The sequence below is a fragment of the Panthera onca genome, chromosome A2, assembly GCF_046562875.1.
Source record: "Panthera onca isolate mPanOnc1 chromosome A2, mPanOnc1 haplotype 2, whole genome shotgun sequence".
Taxonomy (NCBI): Eukaryota; Metazoa; Chordata; class Mammalia; order Carnivora; family Felidae; genus Panthera; species Panthera onca.
Window position 1 is genome coordinate 14185530 of NC_138340.1, and position 18733 is coordinate 14204262.

Genomic DNA, 18733 nt, shown 5'->3' on the forward strand with positions numbered 1-18733 from the left:
TTCCTCGCTGGCGGCGGCCGGACGAGTGCTCAGGGGCCTCCGGACTCCCCCGACCTGCAGGCTGGGGGGCGGGGCCGAGGTCCCTGGAGGGGCCAGGACAGAGGTCTGGGGCTGGGCGGGGTCAGGGTCCCGGGGGACGTGGCCGCGGTTCTGAAGCCCGACGAAGGTAGACCCCCGGGGGCGGGGTCTCGGGGGTGCCGGGCAGGGGTCCAGGGGGAGGTGACGGGCAGTGGCCAGGGCCCAGGTGGGGCGGAGCTGGACGGAGCCAGAGTCCCGAGGGAGGGGCGTGGTCGGTCCCTGGAGGGGGGCGCGTGGTCGGGCGGGGCTGGGTCCTAGGGGATGCGAAGGCGGTCGAGGAGTTCAGAAGCGCTTGTCTCTCACCAGGCCATTCCTCAGCGGCTTCCTAGAGGCCAGAACCGGGCCGCGGTTAGCCCCGGGCCCCATGCCCCACATACTGCCCTGTCCCGACTGCCTTGCCCTCCACTTCTCTTTTTCCTACCCGGCGGCGGGGGCTCACCTGGGTCCTTCTTCCCTTCCCACAGGGCCAGAAGACCTTGCCTTCCGCCCACTGGGCATGGCGTAAACCCTCCTCTCTCCTCCCTCCTGAGCCATCCACAGCCCGGCCGCTGGAAAGTAAAAGCCCTCCGCCTGACTTCCGTCTTCTGCACCTTAATTTTCCAAAAACGCAACGCCGAAATCGCTCCCGTGTGCCCCACTGCTCTCTGTAAATTCCATTTCCCCTGCCTGTATCAGTGGCAGGTCTCTGGGGTTCCGACTGGGAGGGGACCTGGGCACTGGGGGTCTGCCCACGACCATCTTACCAGATTCAACAAGGGTTTCTGCCCCTGCTCCTTGGTGCCTGCTGGTGCGGAAACCGCATCTTACTGTGGCTTAATGGTCATGGTATTGCCTATTCCTTTTCCCACTTAGGCGAGCCCTTCCTGTCTTTGCACATGGTCTGTCTCCGCAGAAGTGGATTCCACCTTCTCGTTTACATACAAATGTATCAAGTTTCTTGAGCTGGTAATATATTCTCACGATCCAGACATCAGAAAGAATAGAAAACTCGCAGTGTGCCTGAGCCGCTGCTGCGACTCGGCCTCGGGGTCTTGCTTCTGTGTAGTGCTTTACACAAGTCTTGCTGGTGTCTCACAGATACTAGCCTACAGGGGTATCGCCATCCCCTCACTTTGCAGAGCAATCTAGCTCAGAGACCCTTTCATGTAAGGATCTACACTGGACCCGAACTCAGTCACTTCGATCCATTCTTCCCTTGGGCTAGACCCACTGGATTCCCTTCCTGGGAGCACGCATCCCATCCTCTGCCCCCTTTCCCGTGGTTGGCTCTCTCTCTTTCTCTCTCTGCAACGGGCAGGGGCCCTTGATCTGTGAGTTTATAGATGAGCCCTATGTGGGCCTCCCATCTGCCCTTGCTCTTCTGGCTTTGCCTGCTGGCTCCCTGAGCAGAGCAGAGCAGAGCAGAGGTGGGGTTCCCAGCTTCTGGACTGTTCTCGTAGTTCAACTGCTAGACGACACAATCTCCCTTTCGGGCTCTGGTTTCATTTCACAGCCTCTGCTTGGCCGCGATATCTGATCCGTGGGGAGTTTGCCCTCGGGCTGATTCGAGATCCCACGAAGGTTTGCTCTTCTCCAGATGGTTACCAAGTATTCTGACAGCTCCTGCCTCCCAGTGATCTTTAGGACTAGAGTCTATTCTATTTATGGACTCAGCTCTGTTTCGGTTTCTATATATTATGTTTAATACCTTCAAGGATGGGTACCCTCACACGTGCCTTTTTATCAGAACTTTCCCAATGATGCTGGTCTATTTTTCTGTACAAGCTTCCAAGCACCCCTCCCCCTCAAAACTAGTGTCAGTATTTTGGGGGGGATGTGTGGCTTCTCTATGATGTCAGATTTATGCTTTTCAGGTTCATTGCACCACTATGGGGAAAAAAGAATCAGAACAAGGGTGGAAGCTGGAGGGTGATGAATGAGGGCAGGCAGCGTCTCGGGTGGATTCTGGATGTTTCCTCAGAGGTAAGGAAGAGAGGGAGTGAGGGAACTCCCTAGGGCTTGGCCAGGTCTTCACCCTGAGTTTCCTTCAACCGCAATGGAAAAACTATTCCGGAGAGGATGTTTGGGGTGGGAATGGGGGCCGGTTCCGGATGTTTTCAAAGATGCTAGGGATGTCAAGCAGACCTGGAGACGGAGATTGGTGCACAGAGGAGCACCGTGAGCTGGGAGAGAAACTTGGAAGTTGGGGTGAATGAAATGAAAGGGGCCTGGGAGGGGGGGGAAGGCCAGCAAGGAAATGGTGGTGGGTACCGTGGGGCAGGTCAGCAGAGCGAGTGTGGGGTGAGGAGGCCCCCCCCCCCCCATGGCTGGTGATCCGGGCAGAGCCTGAGGCGATGACGGGGGCTTCAGACTGAGGGGCTGGGTGAGGGGCACTTGAGCTGTGTAAGTCCCCACCAGATGACCAGGGGCTCTGGGAGGGGGAAGGGGTGAGAAGAGAGAGAGAATGAGGCCAAGCACAGTGAGGACGGGGGTGGTGCTACCTCGCTGGCACGTTTTGTTTTTGCAGCTCCGAATTAAAAGTGGTCCCCGTCGTCATTCCTTGCTGTTCTCAAACCTCACTGCATTTTTGTCCGTGCAGCCTGCACAATCCTGGTTCTGAGTGCTTGAGATTTCCCCCGGGGGCTGGGTTTGGTCAGTTGTGAGAACTGCCCTGTGCTTCAAAAGGACATCTGTTCACCCTGCTTCTGGGTGGCTTGTGAGCCCAGACCACTTCCCTCAGTCCCCTCAAGTGGAGATTCTGGGTTGTACACTGTGGAATGTTCCAGATCAAGAATGCCACCTGAATTTCTTGTCCCATCCTTTTACTCGCAACTTTCATGTACTCTGGACTTGAAGTCTTTTAACCAGTATAGAGGTGGATATTGAAAGAAAAAAAAAGTCTTGCAACCATTATGATTATTTCATGCGTATGCGTATTTGGATGCGTGATATTTGGGATTCTACCCTCTTCTTTTGCATTACTTATCCTGCTTTCACTAACCTTCTTTTTTGCATTTATTTTGTTGTACCTGTTTTGTTTTGTTTTGTTTTGTTTCCGGGCTGCCCTCTATGCCCCAATAGCATTAACAGAAGTATTTACTATCTGCTAACGGTAAACCCCACCCTCCTGCCAAGTGCAAAGGCCCCAACCCCGTTTTGATATTTACTACATCAGGCCTCACTTTTTTTTTTTAATATTTTTTTTTTTTTTTTACGTTTATTTATTTCTGAGACAGAGACACAGCATGAGTGGGGGAGGGGCAGAGAGCAAAGGAGACACAGACTGGGAAGCAGGCTCCAGGCTCCGAGCTGTCAGCGCAGAGCCCGACGCGGGGCCCGAACTCACAAACCGTGAGATCATGACCTGAGCCGAAGTCGGTCGCTCAACCGACTGAGCCACCCAGGCGCCCCTCACTCTCTTTAAATATCAAATTAGGCATTTAAAATTTTTCACCCAGGTATGTATCATTTCATCTGCTGATCTGCCTCTTGGGATAGTGTTTCTGTTTTCTGAAATATACCCATCGAGAACTATGCATGGTACATTTTCATAGGTTTCGTTCTTGTGGGTGTCCTGTCTCTGGAGTAATTGTTTTTATTTAAAGATTTTATTCATTTTTTTTTTAATTTTTTTTTTTAACGTTTATTTATTTTTGAGACAGAGAAAGACAGAGCATGAACAGGGGAGGGTCAGAGAGAGGGAGACACAGAATCCGAAACAGGCTCCAGGCTCTGAGCTGTCAGCACAGAGCCCGACGCGGGGCTCGAACTCACGGACCGCGAGATCATGACCTGAGCCGAAGTCGGCCGCTTAACCGACCGAGCCACCCAGGCGCCCCAAGATTTTATTCATTTTTAAAAGTAAACTCTATATTCAAAGAGGGGCTCAAACTCATGACCCTGAGGTCAAGAGTCGTGTGCTCCACTGGCTGAGCCAGCCAGGCGTCCTCGAGCAAATGCTGTCAAAACTGTGTATGAAGGGGGCACCTGGGTGGCTCAGTTAAGCGCCCGACTCTTGATGTCGGTCCAGGTTCTCATCTCAGGGTTCGTGGGACCGAGCCCCACGTTGGGCTCTGCGCTGACAGGGCGGAGCCTGCTTGAGATTCTCCCTCTCCTTCTGCCCCTCCCCCACTCATGAGCATGCACTCGCGCTCTCTCTCTCTCAAAAAAAAAAAAAATTCGTGTGAAATTCCCAGTTGCTTCAGCGTTTGACATGCTAGTTTCCTCCACGGTCGTCCAGCGTCCCTCGCTGCTGTTAGTGTTACGGTTCATTGGCCATCTTTTCTGTGGCTGTTTTGCATTTTTCACCGTGGTGTGTTTGAGGCCTGGATGTCTTTTTATTCGTCCTCTTTACGGTTTACATCTTTACATCTGGAAAATGCTCCTCGTTACATCTTCTCATACGGTCTCTCTCTGTTCTCCTGTGAGGACTCAGCTAGCCCAGGGGATTCTTAGAATTCTAGCTGTCATTTTTTCCAACTGCTTTCGCTGTCTTCTGGGCCACTTGTTCACAGCTTTTCAGTTAGCGATTCTCTCTTCAGCTGTATCTAATTGTACGAGTCTTAACACGCACAGCAGGGCGAGGAGTGGTCCCCAAAAAGGTACGCCCACATCCTAATCTCTGGCACCTGTGAATGTGACTTTATTTGGAAAAGAAGGTCTCTGCAGATGTAAGTGAAGGGATCTGGGATGACCTCATCCTGGCTTTAGGGTGGGCCCTAAATCCAAGGACAAGTGTCCTTACAAGAGAGGAGAGCCAGAGAGGAGAAGGTCATGCGAAGACAGAAAATGGAGATTGGGGTGATGCAGAGAAACACCCGGAGTCCCCAGAAGCTGGAAGAGACACGGAAGGATCCTCTGCTAGAGACGTCAGAGGGAGCACGGCCCTGCTGGCAATTTTAGACTTCTGGTCTCCAGAACCGTGAGGGATAAATTTTGGTTGTTTTAAAGCTCCCCCAACGTGTGGTACTTTGTTACGAGGGCCCCGGCAACGTAAAATGACATCCAACGTCATTTGTGATGGTTTTTCACGCCTTTTGTTTTTCTTAGTAAGATTTTTATTTTCGGATAATTGTAGATTGGCAGAGATGTTGCAAAGACAGTACAGGGGGCTCGGGTGTAGCCCTCACCCAGCCTCCCTGAATGCTACCGTCTTACACCTCCACAGTGTATTTGTCACACTAGGAAACCACGGCTGGGACAGTGCTGTGAACTAAGTGTAGGCCTTATTTGGATTTTGCCAGTTTTTCCACGGATGTCCTTTTTCTGGTCCATGATCCCACACGGCATTCAGTCACCGTGTCTTCTTAGTCTCCTCTGATCTGGGACAGTTCCTCAGCCTCCTTGTTTTCCATGACCTGATGGTTTGGAGGCGTCCTGACCACTTTTCTGTAGCACGTTCCACATGCTCCTTGCTTTTTAGCCCATTCCATTTTATACCCAACTGAGCTAACTCTAGCCAACCTTGGGGAACTTGGTTCTTCTGCTCGTGATGCCCATGGGGTCGATCGTGGCAGCGTGTTCCCTGGTATGCCCTGCCATTTGTGCACGGAGTTTGTACTTTCATCCTACTGGAAATGCTGGCCAGGTGCCAGCTCCTCAACGCACATTCTGGCTGGGCATTCGCAGGCCAGACAGAGGAGGGGGCAGCACTGAGCAGGGCTGGGTGGTCTGGCCTGCTCTTTGCCTTGGGCTCTGCATTGCAAGGACATCTCCACCAGGAGTTCACTAGTTTACAGCAGGAAGATCTTTCGGGTTTTTAGTTTTGGCCAAGCAGGTGCTCCCCTCTCCCACCCCTGGAGTTCTCTTTAGCTGTTGCTTTTTCTGGAAGCCTCTGAGGGTTGGTCAGACTCTTCGGCGAGACCTCACTGAAGTCTTTGTGGAATGGCCAATTCATGTTCCCTGGACATTGGACGATCTAACATCCCCCAAACTAGACTCTTAATCCCCCTCTGGCAGTGCACACAGCCCTGAAGTCTTGGATTGTCTTTGTTTCTTTTTATTTGTTTCGCCTAAAACAGCACAGTTGGGATCTGGTCACTCTCCTCCTCCCACTATGGCCCCTGTGCCCACATGCCCCGATGACAGTGACGGCCTCGTGATGATCAGTCACCTTGGCCAACAGGCCCACACACAATCCAGCTGGGGAGACCACACCTGCTGCCCAGCCTCTCATGTCTGTGACCCCTGCTCACCTGTCTGGTCCCTCTCTGCCCTGGGTGCCAGCTTTTTGGCCTTAGCAGTCCCCACTTGTAGTCTCCTGCTTTGAGGGTGCAAAGTGCTTTTATTCATGTGAACCAGCCACAGAGCCCTCCTCTGATTCAGCTCTCCGCTCTGCTAATCCTCCAGTTCTCTGCTCCCCTGCCTCTGAACTCCAAGGAGATGTTTTAAATCTCTGCTTCTCTCACCCTCCTCACTGCCCGTTCTGACCTATCTCATCGAGCTCTGAGCCCACTGCTTCCCTGAAACCACCTTTCCCAGGCCGTTCACTGATGAGGCCTCCAGCAGCCAAGTCACAGGGGCCACTGGCTCAGTGCCTTGTGAGTCGTCGGGAGCCTCCGACCTCGCTGCTGCTCAAACCCTCCTCGTGTTGTCTCCGGGGCGCCGTGCACCCTAGACTCTGCTGGCCACCCAAACCTGCCTCCATTCACTCCTGGGGCCCCTCCAGGCTAGGGGCTTTGAATATACCATCTGGCTTACAACCTGGGGCTGGTGAGTCCTGGGGGCCTACCTCCATGATGCTTGATGAGGACCCCCCTTTTTCCTCCTTCCCTAGGACTCCTAGGGCCTGAGCCCCCAGCCTTACCTCCTGCTTGGCTGACCACTGGGCTGCCCTGCTGGACCTCAAGGCCGGGAAGAGTCAACATGGACAGAGTGGGGGCTCTCTGGGCCACCATGGCACCCCCGCGTCCCCACCTCCACTGCCACCTGCTTAGAGGTCACTCTCTGGCCTGGCTAATGGTTGCTCACCCACTGGACCAGCTCCTCAGCTTGGCCTCACGGCTCCTACCCCGATTCTTGCCTTTCGCCAGTCTGCCCCCACCCCCACACCTGTCTACGCACTTCCTGCCTGTCCTTACAGCATCTAACTCTGTTGCTACATCATCCATGCCTTTATTACAGTCTCTTTTGGATGCAGGCTCTTTTGGATGCAGCGTCCGTGGCGTGGCGACATCATCCGCTGCCTTGTCTCCGGGGCCGGCCCACAGAGCGCGGGGCCGGACAGACGTGGCTAAAGGAATGAACCGGGGCGGCGGCCCCTCCACACTCACTCAGCTTTGCTGGCCTTGGGGCTCTGGGCCTCTGCCGCGTCGTATTCCCGGACGTCCTTCAGTTCGCGTACCTGGCCCGTCAGCACCTTGGCAGCAAAGGCCACGATGTACTGTGGGAGGGGGAGGCACCGGTGAGAAAAAGCCACTTCTGCCCTGATCCTGCTGCCCTCCTAGAGGCCGCGCGCTCCGGGGCCACCAGCCCAGCGCACGTGCCGGTGCCGTTCCTGCTGCCGAATATGCCCCGCCCCGGGTGTGCCCGAGAACGGCCTGTGCCTGGACCACTGCTTGGGGCCGGGGGGCCAGGACAGGACTACCAACTGAGGGGCAGCCGGTGGGCAAGGAGCTGGGGGCTCCGACTCACCAGGAACCAGTAGAGGTTCATGAGGGTGAGCAACAGAAGGAGCGCATTGAAGAAGAAGTAGAAGGGGATGTCAGGCACTGAGCGCAGGCTGCAGTGACACGTGGCGTACAGAACCTTGAGCGGGAACCAGTAGAGGCGGAACCAGAACCTGCAGCGGGGAGGGGTGGGTGGGGGAAGCTGTCTGGGAGAGGGGGAGGGTTGCCCCACTCGGCCCCTGTGCTGTCCCATCTGGACTCGTCCACCTGTCCCTGCACATCCCTACCCACCCCTGTCTCCTCGCCCACCCCTGCCCATCCGTCTCCATTCCCGCTCTGTCCTTTCCGGCCCAATCCTGATTCTGCCCTGCTTCCGTCCCCCCCCCCCCCAATCCCGTGGCTCTCCCATCCGGGAGGCCCTGCCCACCTCACCAGCCCCACCTCCTTCCCCGCTTGGCCTCACCCCTTCCCACAAGACCCACCTCCTCCCCTGAGTGCCCCGCCCCTTCTCGCCAGCCCCACCTCCTCCCGAGTGCCCCGCCCCTCCTCGCCAGCCCCACCTCCTCCCCTGCCTGGCCCCGCCCCTTCCCGCCAGCTCCGCCTCCTTCCCTGCCCCCCCACTCACCAGCTGAGGCAGAAGCTGAGGCAGCCCAGGTCGGAGGCCAGCGCATGGAGCCTGTGGTGGGAGCCTCCGCGAGACTTGAAGTAGACATTGAGCTTGGTAAATTCCAGCTGCACGTCGCTAATGTCATGCAGGAAGAGCACGAGGATGCCCACATTGTGGTACCTGGGGGGAGGAAGTGGGACAGGAGAGAGCGGGTTACACTGGGGACCCTTGCCCTGCAGCGAGGCTGCACCCCAAGCTTCCTGTAGGCCCCTTCGAAGCTGTCCTCCCTGGCCCACGTGACTTGCCCATTCCTGCCACTGGCCAGGTCAGTGGCAACACCCAAGCTTTACCTGCCCCTCCGCAGCCCCATCTGCACCCTCCCTGTCTCACTGTCCCCAGGTGACCTAGGAGCCTCCCTGGAAGTTGTCTGTCCCGTCTCATCTCTGGGACCCCTGACCCTCAGCGGCCTGGGCCATTTTGTATCCAGATCCCCCACAAGTTTTTCCCTCACCTTAAACATCACTGCCATGCTAACACTCCTAGGTTTTTTGTTTGTTTAACCTGAACACTGCTGCAAGCTGCAGACTTGCCCAGGAAAGGCCAAGTCGGCACTAGGCTCTGAAGGAGCCTGAAGGCAGTCCCACTATCCCTCCTCAGCATTCCACCTTACAGCTGCTTGGGCCACTGGGCCTGAATTCAGCCTGGTGTGGCTTGGGCTCTTTCACTCTGCCCTCTTGACAGCTCATGTGCCGCAGGCCCTTTGCACATGCTGTCACCATCCCCTAACGTGTACCTCCCCAGTGTTCGTGGAGCCTTCCTTCACCTCCCTTCAGTCTTGGCTCACCTGTCACCCAGCCACCCATCTGTACCTCACCACCCCTGCGGCCCTGATCTCCGGACTTGATTTTTCTTCACAGGTATCACTTTTAAACAAACTCTCGAGTTCTTTTCTCATTTGTTTGCTTGGGTTTTATCATCGGATTCTACTCTACAGCAGTGCTGATAGAATTTTCTAAAATGAGAGGCATGTTCTAAACCTGCCTTGTCTAATACGAGAGCCATCAGCCACATGTGACCACTGAGCAGCGGAAATGTGGCTGGTGTGGCTGAACAGAATATACGACTTTACTTCCGTGTAATTAAAGCTGAAATAGGCCCGAGTGGCCAGCAGCTCCCGTACTGGAGAGTGTAGCTAGATCAGCTAGTCCAATAGGAAGAGGACGTGAACCGTCTGTTATTTTAGATTGTCTAGCAGCCACATTAAAAAAAAACAAAACAAAAAACAAACCACACATACCAGTAAAGAAGAAGAGATAAAAATTAATTTTAATGCTATATGCTAATGAACTCAGTACATCCAAAATATTGTCATCTTAACATGCGGTTGGTACAGCAAAAGCATTGGCCACGTATATTCACTCTCCTTTGCCTTTGAAATTGCGTGGGATTTTACACCTATGCGTGTTGAAGTACGGATAGGCTACATCTGAAGCACTCAGGGGCCACATGTGCTGGCTGCAGTGGCTCTAGAATGCCAGGGTCGGTCTCTCGTGTTCATAGCTGCACCATGCACACCCGTGCGTGGCAGGCGGCCAGGAAACACTTGCTACGTGACCCGGCCAAGGCTGCCGTGGGGTTGGAGGGGGATGGGTGGGGGGATGAGCAGAGTGGGGGGTTCTCTGCACTTGATATACCCCGTCCCTCTGGAATCTCTCTTCATAACCACCCCTCCCCCCGCGGATACTCACCGTGGCCCCCTTCCCCTACGGTCAGTAGCCTGTGCCCCATGCCAGCCTCCTCTCTGTGCTCATGCTGTGCCCTGTGCCCTCCTGCCTGCTCCCGGACTCACCGGAAGGCATAGGAGGAGACGATGAGGACCAGGGTGACCACATGGTGGACGAGCATGACCACTGAGTCCTTGCGCCAGGCGTCCATGTACAGCGTGGCATAGATGGAATGGCCGTAAAAGCTTCCCTGCAGCAGGTAGGCGGCTGCGATGTCCCGTGGTACCGCCATGCCCGACGTCCAGTCTGGGGATAGCAGGACTGTGTTGGCAGGGACTTACAGGGCCTCCAGGACGCCTCAAGCTGGGGTGCGTCCTCCACAAGCCAGGGCATGCCACCCATTTCTGCAGGTGTCCTGGTTGCCGGTTTTCTGTTCTCCTTCTCTACCCGTTATTTTTTACGAATAGCTGTTATTTTTCGGAACAGCTCTAGATTTATAGAAAAAGGTGCTCCTACCCCTGAAATCTGTCCCTTGCAGGATTTCCAACTCTGGCTTGGCCCCCCTTCCTGTCTTCTCTTACTCATCGGGCTCTCCTGAGCCAGCCCCGATGCCCCTGGCCTGGGCTCTCCAATCCCAGCCGGATGGAGGCTGCCCCCTGCCTCTCCATGCTGGGCGGGACGGCTGAGGCAGAAATCGGACCTGCCAATGCCATGAGTACGGACTGTCCCACCAGGTGGGTTGTGACTCCCCTTCACCGGCTCCTGCAGCCACCCCCATTCCTCCTGGCACCTGTGCCCACCCATATGCAGGCTTCACACCCTCCCGGTGACACTGACCCCTCAGCTCTCCCCGTCACCTCTACTTCCTCCCCAAGAGGGCTCTGTCTGCGTTGACCTGGACTTCTCTGGACTGTGTCTTGTTCTCTGGCCACTCCCTAAAACGGCCTCCTTGGGCTCCATCCGGGGCCTCCTGTCCCCCAGCCTCACAGACCTGGAACCAGACCCTCATGTTCCCCGGAAGCCTGGCCGTCCCCTAAAAATACTCAGTGCCCTCGCCTCAGTGACAATTCTTCGTCTGTGCCTTGACCTCTTATGCACCCGGGATCCACTTGGACCCCCATCCAGGGCCCCCTTCCATCCATACCTCTGCTCACTTCCTCTGCCCTCGCCACCCTGACCCTGGGCCGGGCACCGCTGCCTCCCGCCCGGCTCCGCCCCAGCTCCCCCTGACCTTCCAGAGCCTGTTCCCGACTCTCCACTCCCCATAGCGGCTTCAACAGCCGTGAACACACAAGCTCCGTCACCCAGCGAGTCCACGCCTGGTATGTGCTCAAGGGAACGAAAACCAGGGCTCCGTGTACACGCGCATCCACAGCGGCACTGTTCACAATCCCCAAAAGGTGGAAGCAACCCAGAGTGCCTGTCAACTAGTGAGGGGGTGAGCAAAACGTGGTCCGGCCACACGACGGAACATCACTCAGCCGTTTCTAGAAAGGAGCGATGCGCTGGCACACACGACCGTGTGGATGAACGTCAAAAACAAGAGGCTGAGTGAAAGAAGCCAGACACAAGAGGTCACGTGACGCACAATCCCATGTGTATGAAACGTCCAGAACAGGAGACTCCGTAGAGACAGAAAGCAGATTCGGGGGTGCCAGGGGCCGGGGAGGGAGTGCTGCTCATGGGGACAGGGTCTCTTCTGGCGTGATGGAAATGTTCTGGAACTAGACAGAGGTGATGGTGGCACAAGATGGGGAATGCACTAAATGCCTCTGAACTGTTCACTTTAAAATGGTGAATTTTTGGGGCGCCTGGGTGGCGCAGTCGGTTAAGCGTCCGACTTCAGCCAGGTCACGATCTCGCGGTCCGTGAGTTCGAGCCCCGCGTCAGGCTCTGGGCTGATGGCTCGGAGCCTGGAGCCTGTTTCCGACTCTGTGTCTCCCTCTCTCTCTGCCCCTCCCCCGTTCATGCTCTGTCTCTCTCTGTCCCAAAAATAAATAAAAAACGTTGAAAAAAAAAAAAAATTAAAAAAAAAAATAAAATAAAATGGTGAATTTTTAAATTGTATTTTTTTTAATGTTTATTTATTTTTGAGAGAGAGAGAGAGAGCGCACACGCAAGCAGGGGAGGGGCAGAGAGAGAGGGACAGAGGATCCGAAGCAGGCTCTGTGCTGACAGCAGAGGTCCCGATGTAGGGCTCAAACCCACAAACCCGCGAGATCATGACAGGAGCCGAAGTGGGAAGCTTAACCGACTGAGCGACCTGAGCGCCCCCAAATGGTGAATTTGTTTAAACTATGATAAAACACATGCAACATAAGCATTGCCATCTGAGCCATTTTTAAGTTCAGTAGCATTCATATGTTCACACTGTTATGTGTGAACTCCTTTCATGTTATAAGACTCCAGCCAAGGGGCGCCTGGGTGGCGCAGTCGGTTAAGTGTCCGACTTCAGCCAGGTCACGATCTCGCGGTCTGTGAGTTCGAGCCCCGCGTCAGGCTCTGGGCTGATGGCTCGGAGCCTGGAGCCTGTTTCCGATTCTGTGTCTCCCTCTCTCTCTCTGCCCCTCCCCCGTTCATGCTCTGTCTCTCTCTGTCCCAAAAATAAATAAAAAACGTTGAAAAAAAAAAATTTAAAAAAAAAAAAAAAAAAAAAAAAGACTCCAGCCAATCCCCAGAACTCTTTTCATCTTGGAAAACTGAAACTGTCCCCACTGAACACCCGCTCCCCGTCCCCTCCCCCAGCCCTGGCACCCACCGGTCCACTTCCTGTCTTTGTGAATCTGGCTACTCCAGGACCCTGTATAAGTGGACTCATGCATTACTTGTGACGGGCGAATTTTAGTTAATTTTATGTCACGTATATTTTACCTAATAACAAAAAATGCAGCCACCCCTCCCCCATCGGTGGATTAGATCTCCTCCCACCACTTTGCCAGGTCTGGGGGCTCCCCAAAGCTTGACAGCAAAACCCACACTTGTGGCAGGGCCCTCCCTCCGAGTTCTGTCCTCGGCCACGTGGGAATGCTGCAGGCAGTGGAGGCCCCCCAACACACACAGCCGCCGGGTGCTTCTGTCCCTCTTTAGAAGGAAGGGATGTCGGGGCGTCTGGATGGCTCAGTCAGTTAAGCATCTGACTCTTGATTTCGGCTCAGGGTCATGATCTCAAGGTTCGTGAGATCGAGCCCCGTGCCGGGCTCTGTGCTCGACAGCGTGGAGCCTGCTTGGGATTCTCTCTCCGTCTCGCTTTCTGCCCCTCCCCTACTCATGCTCTCCCTCTCTGTCTCTCAAAATAAATAAATAAACATGAAAAAAAAAAAAAAAAGAAGGAAGGAACGTGGAGGCGCCTCAATGCACAGAGCTCACTGTGGAAACAGGACACCGAGTTTTCCACCTATCACGCTGGCAGGACTTTTACCATGGGTGAGCGTCCCCCTCCAGCTTCAAGCTCTAGGTCTGAGGCAGGGTGGTGGTGGTGGGGGGGGCACAAATACGATTCATCATTCAGACTCTGTCTGCACCTCCGCGCCCTCGGGGGCCGGGCTCCGTTCACGGACTGCCAGCCTGCTCTCCACGTTCACATCCACCTGCTGCTCTGGTGTCACCCCCGCCACATTCCCCCTCTCTGGCCTCTGGGAGCAGCTCCTGGGTGTCCCAAACCCAGCTCCTGCTCTCCCTGAACCCCCCCCCCCACCTCCCCCACACACACATACACACCAACCTCCGCTCCAGATCCCAGCCCCTGGAGTCCTCCCCACTCTCCTTGCTCACCCCAGCCTCGGGCTTGGCAAAGAATCCTACCAGTTCCACCTTCAAACCATTTCTCAAATCAGCCACTTCTCTCTCATTCTGGGCAGAGCCCCTCTGTGCCCTGGCTCCTGCCCTCATTCCCCTGCTCATCTGGGCCTGTCAAAACCCCCCTCTGCTCCCTCCGGGAAGTACCCCCTGTCTTGGGGGGCTCCTCGCTGCTCTGATCTGCCAGGAGTGTGCCCATCCCGCAGTGGCCAGTGCAGTTCTGATCGGCTCTAGGCACCTCCAGGTCCCCATTCAGAAGTCACTTTTGGGGAGGCCATCCTCACCCCTGCAGAAAATTCTCCCTCCCCCCCCCCCCCCCTTTCCCCCAAGTCTTCTCATCAGGCTGTTCACAGATTTCGCATTTCACTGGCATTACAAGACATCAAGGCTGGGAGCTTTTGTGCTCACAGCCGTGTCAGCACAGTGCCGGGTACACAGTAGGCGCCCGCTAAACGCACATGCGAATAAGCAGCTAACCTGCAAGCATGTGATCACAGCATAATTTGTAAGAAAAAGCCAGAAAAAGCTCCAGGCCTGAAACTGAGACAGTTCCATTGTGGTTCCTTCACATAAAGGAAAAATTGAATGACGGCTAAAACCTGCCCTCTAGGGATTCATAAGAATGGCCACGTGGGTGACATGGTCCCACCAAGACAGGCTTGTCACCAGGACACCGAAACACAGCAGCTCTGTGCCCAGCCCTCTGATGGGAGCGTGGGGCTTGGTGCCACCAGGAGCCTTCTGAAACTGTTTGTGTCACACGGCAGGAAACATGTCCATGTGTGTCCCTGGTACACAGCCCGGGTGGTCAGCACAGGAATAGAGAAATCCTGACATCCCCGTCACAGGGTTTTCTGTAACAGGCTGCCTGTTGACAATAAAGGGCACTGCCGTCACCTTCCTGCCTGTGCCACCAAGCTCAGGCCTTGACAACCCTTATATCTGACCCAATCAACGGCTGCAGCCATTTCACACCATCGTTGTCTCTCTGCCAAGCTGGTCAAAGCCACATAAGCCACGTAAGGCCCACTGGGCCACTTTCTTCCTTGTCCAAGACTCTCCTGCCTCCACATGGTAGCCAGAAGCTTTTTATGATTCACAAACCCATCTCATTTGGGAGAAAACTCAAACTCCTCCTATGTTCCTCTTGTCCTCGTGCACCAAGCCCACGCATGCCCCAGGGCCTTTGCACATGCTGTTCCAGACACCTGGAATGCCCACCTGGGCCCACACAAGGGCTCACCTCATTCATTGTGCCTCCCTGAGCCCTAATAGGACCAGTGTCTAAAGAGGTCATTTTCCTGTCTCCAAAGCCCCTTGATCACCCTTGTCTTGGGGCTACCTTGGGGCCTTGTCTTGGGGAAGATATCCAGCATGAGACGTGTGATGAGTGTCTGGCTCCCCCACGTACCCCTCTCCATGTGCAGAGCAGAACCCTCCCCGACCCTGCTCCATCTGGCAAGGCCCCTACCGTAGAACACAGAGGGTGGGTCGTGAAAGAAGGGGTAGTCGGTGCCGAAGAGCAGGTAGGCGCTGTAGCTCCAGGCACCCAGGTAGAAGAGAAACTTCCAGGCGCTCTCAGGCATCTTGGCGGCATCTCTAGGCTGGAGGCGACACCGCTTGGCCAGGGGCTACGGGTGAGAAGGTGGGTGGCCATCAGCGCCAGGGGCCCAGGGCCAGGAAACCCAGGCTCAGGGGCCCTCCAGGCTGGGTGGTGTTGGGGAGGGCCGGGCCCAGTACCCACAGTCGCCTAGAGCGTAACCAGAGCCCACGTGTGCCAGCCAAGGGCTAAACTTAGTGCCCAGCTGTCCGGTGCAGGGTGGGGAGGCGGGTGAGGGAAGACCTGAGGGAAAGCCCTGATGGCAAGGAGGGGGACATGTGAGTGTAAGACAAGGGAGACCAATGAGGTCAGCCCAGGGGAGTTGGGGGTCACAGAGGGCGCTGGGGATATAACAGGGAGGAGGGAGGGGGGTTAAAGAGAAGATATGAAGGGGACTGTGGAGATAAACCTGTGAAGAGAGCCTGGAGGTGAGCATGGGGGCATCTGGCAGAAGGGAGATGGGGCCGGAGGCCCAAGTGATCCCTATGGGAGGTACCTCGGAGGCAGAATTTGGGGGTAGAGAGAAGTGGGTTGGGGAAGATGGGGTGGGTAGCTGGGGGAGAGCATGAAAACGTGGAGGGACGGAGTGGGGAACGGGGCAGAGAGGGAAAGGGGAGAGGGCAAGGAAAGAATGTTCAGTGAGATGGTAAGACACGAGCCGAGCCACAGGGACCTAGGGGGACACCAGGGAGGACTCGAAGGAAGAGGGGTCATGCAGTGGTGAGGCATGGAGAAATTGAGGAGGGGGGCACAGATCCCCTGGAGTCCGGGAGCCTGGGCCTCAAGCTCCCTGGGGGCGGGGCTCCAGGGCTGCTGGGTCAAGCCCGCCCCCTTCCCTCCAGGAGAGGCTTGAGGGGGCCCGGAGCGCCAACAGTTGCCATGGAGACAGCTGGAGCCAGTTTCGGTAACCCCTGGCAACCAGGCGGCTGCCAAGAAGATGAGCTTTGGAGGAGAGGGCAGCCCCTCCACCCATTTCTTGGGAAGGGCGAGCCTGGAATTGTTCTCGTCCCACCTGGACTGACGGTAGCTCCGGGGGTTCCAAAAGGGAGGGTGTTTGCGATCTTGCCACCAGCCCCCCCTCATTGCCAAGCCTGCTCCTCCGGGAGGGAGGTGGCTCCACTCTGGTTGTCCCAGACCAACCACATGCCCCGCCTGGGCTCTGACCCTCAACTTCCCGGATCTCCCACTTCCCAGCTGGAAATTGGGAAAGTATAGGGGGAGCAACAAAGCCAGATATGGACCAAGGCTGACCTGTGGAGGGGCACATGTGCCTGCTTTCCCCTCCCTGGAGCAGGGTGGTGGCTGGGGTCTCTTCCCCATGTGGGTGATACGGGGACGGTGGTGGGGACAGTGGCGGCCAAACAACACCCTATCCTTGACTTAACAAGAGCCAGCCTCTTCCCAGCCAGTAGAGAAAGGCCCCTTTGTTGGCGCCGAGCACTCTGTCCCTGCACCCCCTGCCACCTCCAGCCAGATTGGGGCGGGGTGTCCCCAGTCGGTCCATGGGGGAGTCGCAGCCAAGCTAGGGGCCCAAATGCCTTCCCAGCAGCTCTCCTAGCAGCGACCCCTCCCTAAGGATGGGAGGGAGGCCAGGCGCCAATGTCACCCACAGGGTCACTCTCCAACTGGAGCGGTAGCCTCCTCAGACTCGCTAGAAACTGGGCAATTCGGACGCAGCCCCTCGGAGGCAGCCCAGTCCAGCCCTGGAGACCCAGGCCGTGCCACCTCCCAAGACTGCGACCACCGGCGTGGTCGGGGAGCCCAGGCCTTTGCCTCCCCACGTCGGAGGGTGGCGCTGACTCCAGACATGCGCGAGGCAACGACCGGGTAGCTCCGGCCTCTTCCCGGTAGCAGCGGAGGAGTCGGCTCCGCCGCCCCAAGGACCTCGGGCCCCTCTCCGGTTCCGAGCGCGCTCCGCATGGCCCCGAGGCGCAAGGCGCAGGCGGCTCCAGTGCCCTCAGCCCACCTCGCCCGCGTCCTCCGCTCCTCCATCCCGGGTTCGGCCCTCCTAAAAGGGCGCGCGGCGGCCCGGGCTCTCCCACCGCCCGGGGCCGCCTTGTCCGGCACTGACGGGTCTAAGTCTGCCCTGGTTCCCCTACATCCCAAACACCCCATCCGTGTGGGGGTCCCCACGGCCCGGCGTTCCTACAGCTCGGCCACACCCCCGCATCCACCCCACCCCCACCCCTCTCAGCCCTAAAGGGACCAGCTCCTCCAGCCGCAGGCGCCCCACGTTCCAGCGACCCGGCCCGTAGAGGCAGAAAGGGGCACGCGAGGGCCCGGGGTCCGTGGCCCGGACCCCCGATAACAGCCCGGCCCCCCCAGCCCGCGGCCCCACGTCCCGGCCCTCGGTGGCACTGACCCGAAAGAGGCGCGCGGTGGCCGCCGAGCGCAGCGCCGTCCAGCCGAGCGCGCCGAGCGCCAGCAGCAGCAGCTCGGGCGGCGCCAGGTGCGCGTGCTCGGCCAGGCCGCGGCGCGCCAGCCCCCAGCCGCAGTCCGCGCAGCCCCGCGCCGCCGCCAGCGCGCTGCCCCAGCCGCGCTGCACCAGCTGCGCGTAGCTCGGCATGGGCTCGGGTCCCGCCGTCCCCGCCGCCGTCCCGGCTGCCGCCATGTCGCCCGCTCGTCGGCCGCCGCCGCCGCTTGCGCCCGCCCGCGGTGGCCGCCGGAGCCGCGCGCCTCGCGTCACGCGCCGCAGCTGGGCCGGGGGCGCGCCGGCCGGAGCGCTGGGGCTGGGGGGCGGGGCCGGCGCAAGCTCCGCCCCGAAGGGGGCGCGGGCGGCGGGGACTTGGGGCTTGTCGCGGCGTCCGAGACCCTGAGGGCGCAAGGGTGCTCTGTCTCCCAGAGGCGGCGGCGGCGGCGACCAAGGGCGTATAAAACCCGGCGTTGACGCGATGCGTCCTGGAGACGGGCCCGCGCTCCTGCCCATTTTCCAGTGGAGGAAAGCGAGGCGCGGAGCAGCGGGGGACGGAGTCTGCCCGGCGCCCGCCGGTCCTGGACCCGGTACCCGCTCCGTAGTGCCCCGTGCCCACCCTGGGCCCCCCCACCCCACCATTCAGTGTCCGCGATGTGGGGCACGGTGAGCACCCGCCCTTCGCCAATAATTCTCCTTCCAGGGCCCTCCAGCATGCTTCTCCGGCCCTGTCCTGTCCCTCCCTCGGATTTCACCATTCCTGGCCTCAGAGCCACCTGCTGCTATCCATGACCCTGAGTACCTGGCAGGCCTCCCCTCCAGCAGGTTTAACACAGGCCTGCAGGGGAGGCAGAGGGAGTGGGCACTCATGTGCTGGGACTCAGACGCTGGATCAAGACTACTGGTTCCATCGGGAACACCCCTGGTGATACT

At 57.5% G+C, this 18733-nt stretch overlaps 1 protein-coding gene across 1 annotated transcript; it reads right to left on the minus strand.

Annotated features, from left to right (window-relative positions):
* Positions 1–5: 5 nt before the first annotated feature.
* Positions 6–18132, minus strand: CERS1 (ceramide synthase 1). The gene is made up of 7 exons (XM_060630710.3): positions 17753–18132; positions 15262–15421; positions 10121–10301; positions 8290–8451; positions 7690–7837; positions 7329–7438; positions 6–403 (listed from the first exon to the last, which is right to left on the minus strand). Exons 1-7 carry the CDS (start codon positions 17999–18001, stop codon positions 361–363), a joined length of 1053 nt encoding a protein of 350 aa, XP_060486693.2. The 5' UTR covers positions 18002–18132; the 3' UTR covers positions 6–360.
* Positions 18133–18733: the final 601 nt, after the last annotated feature.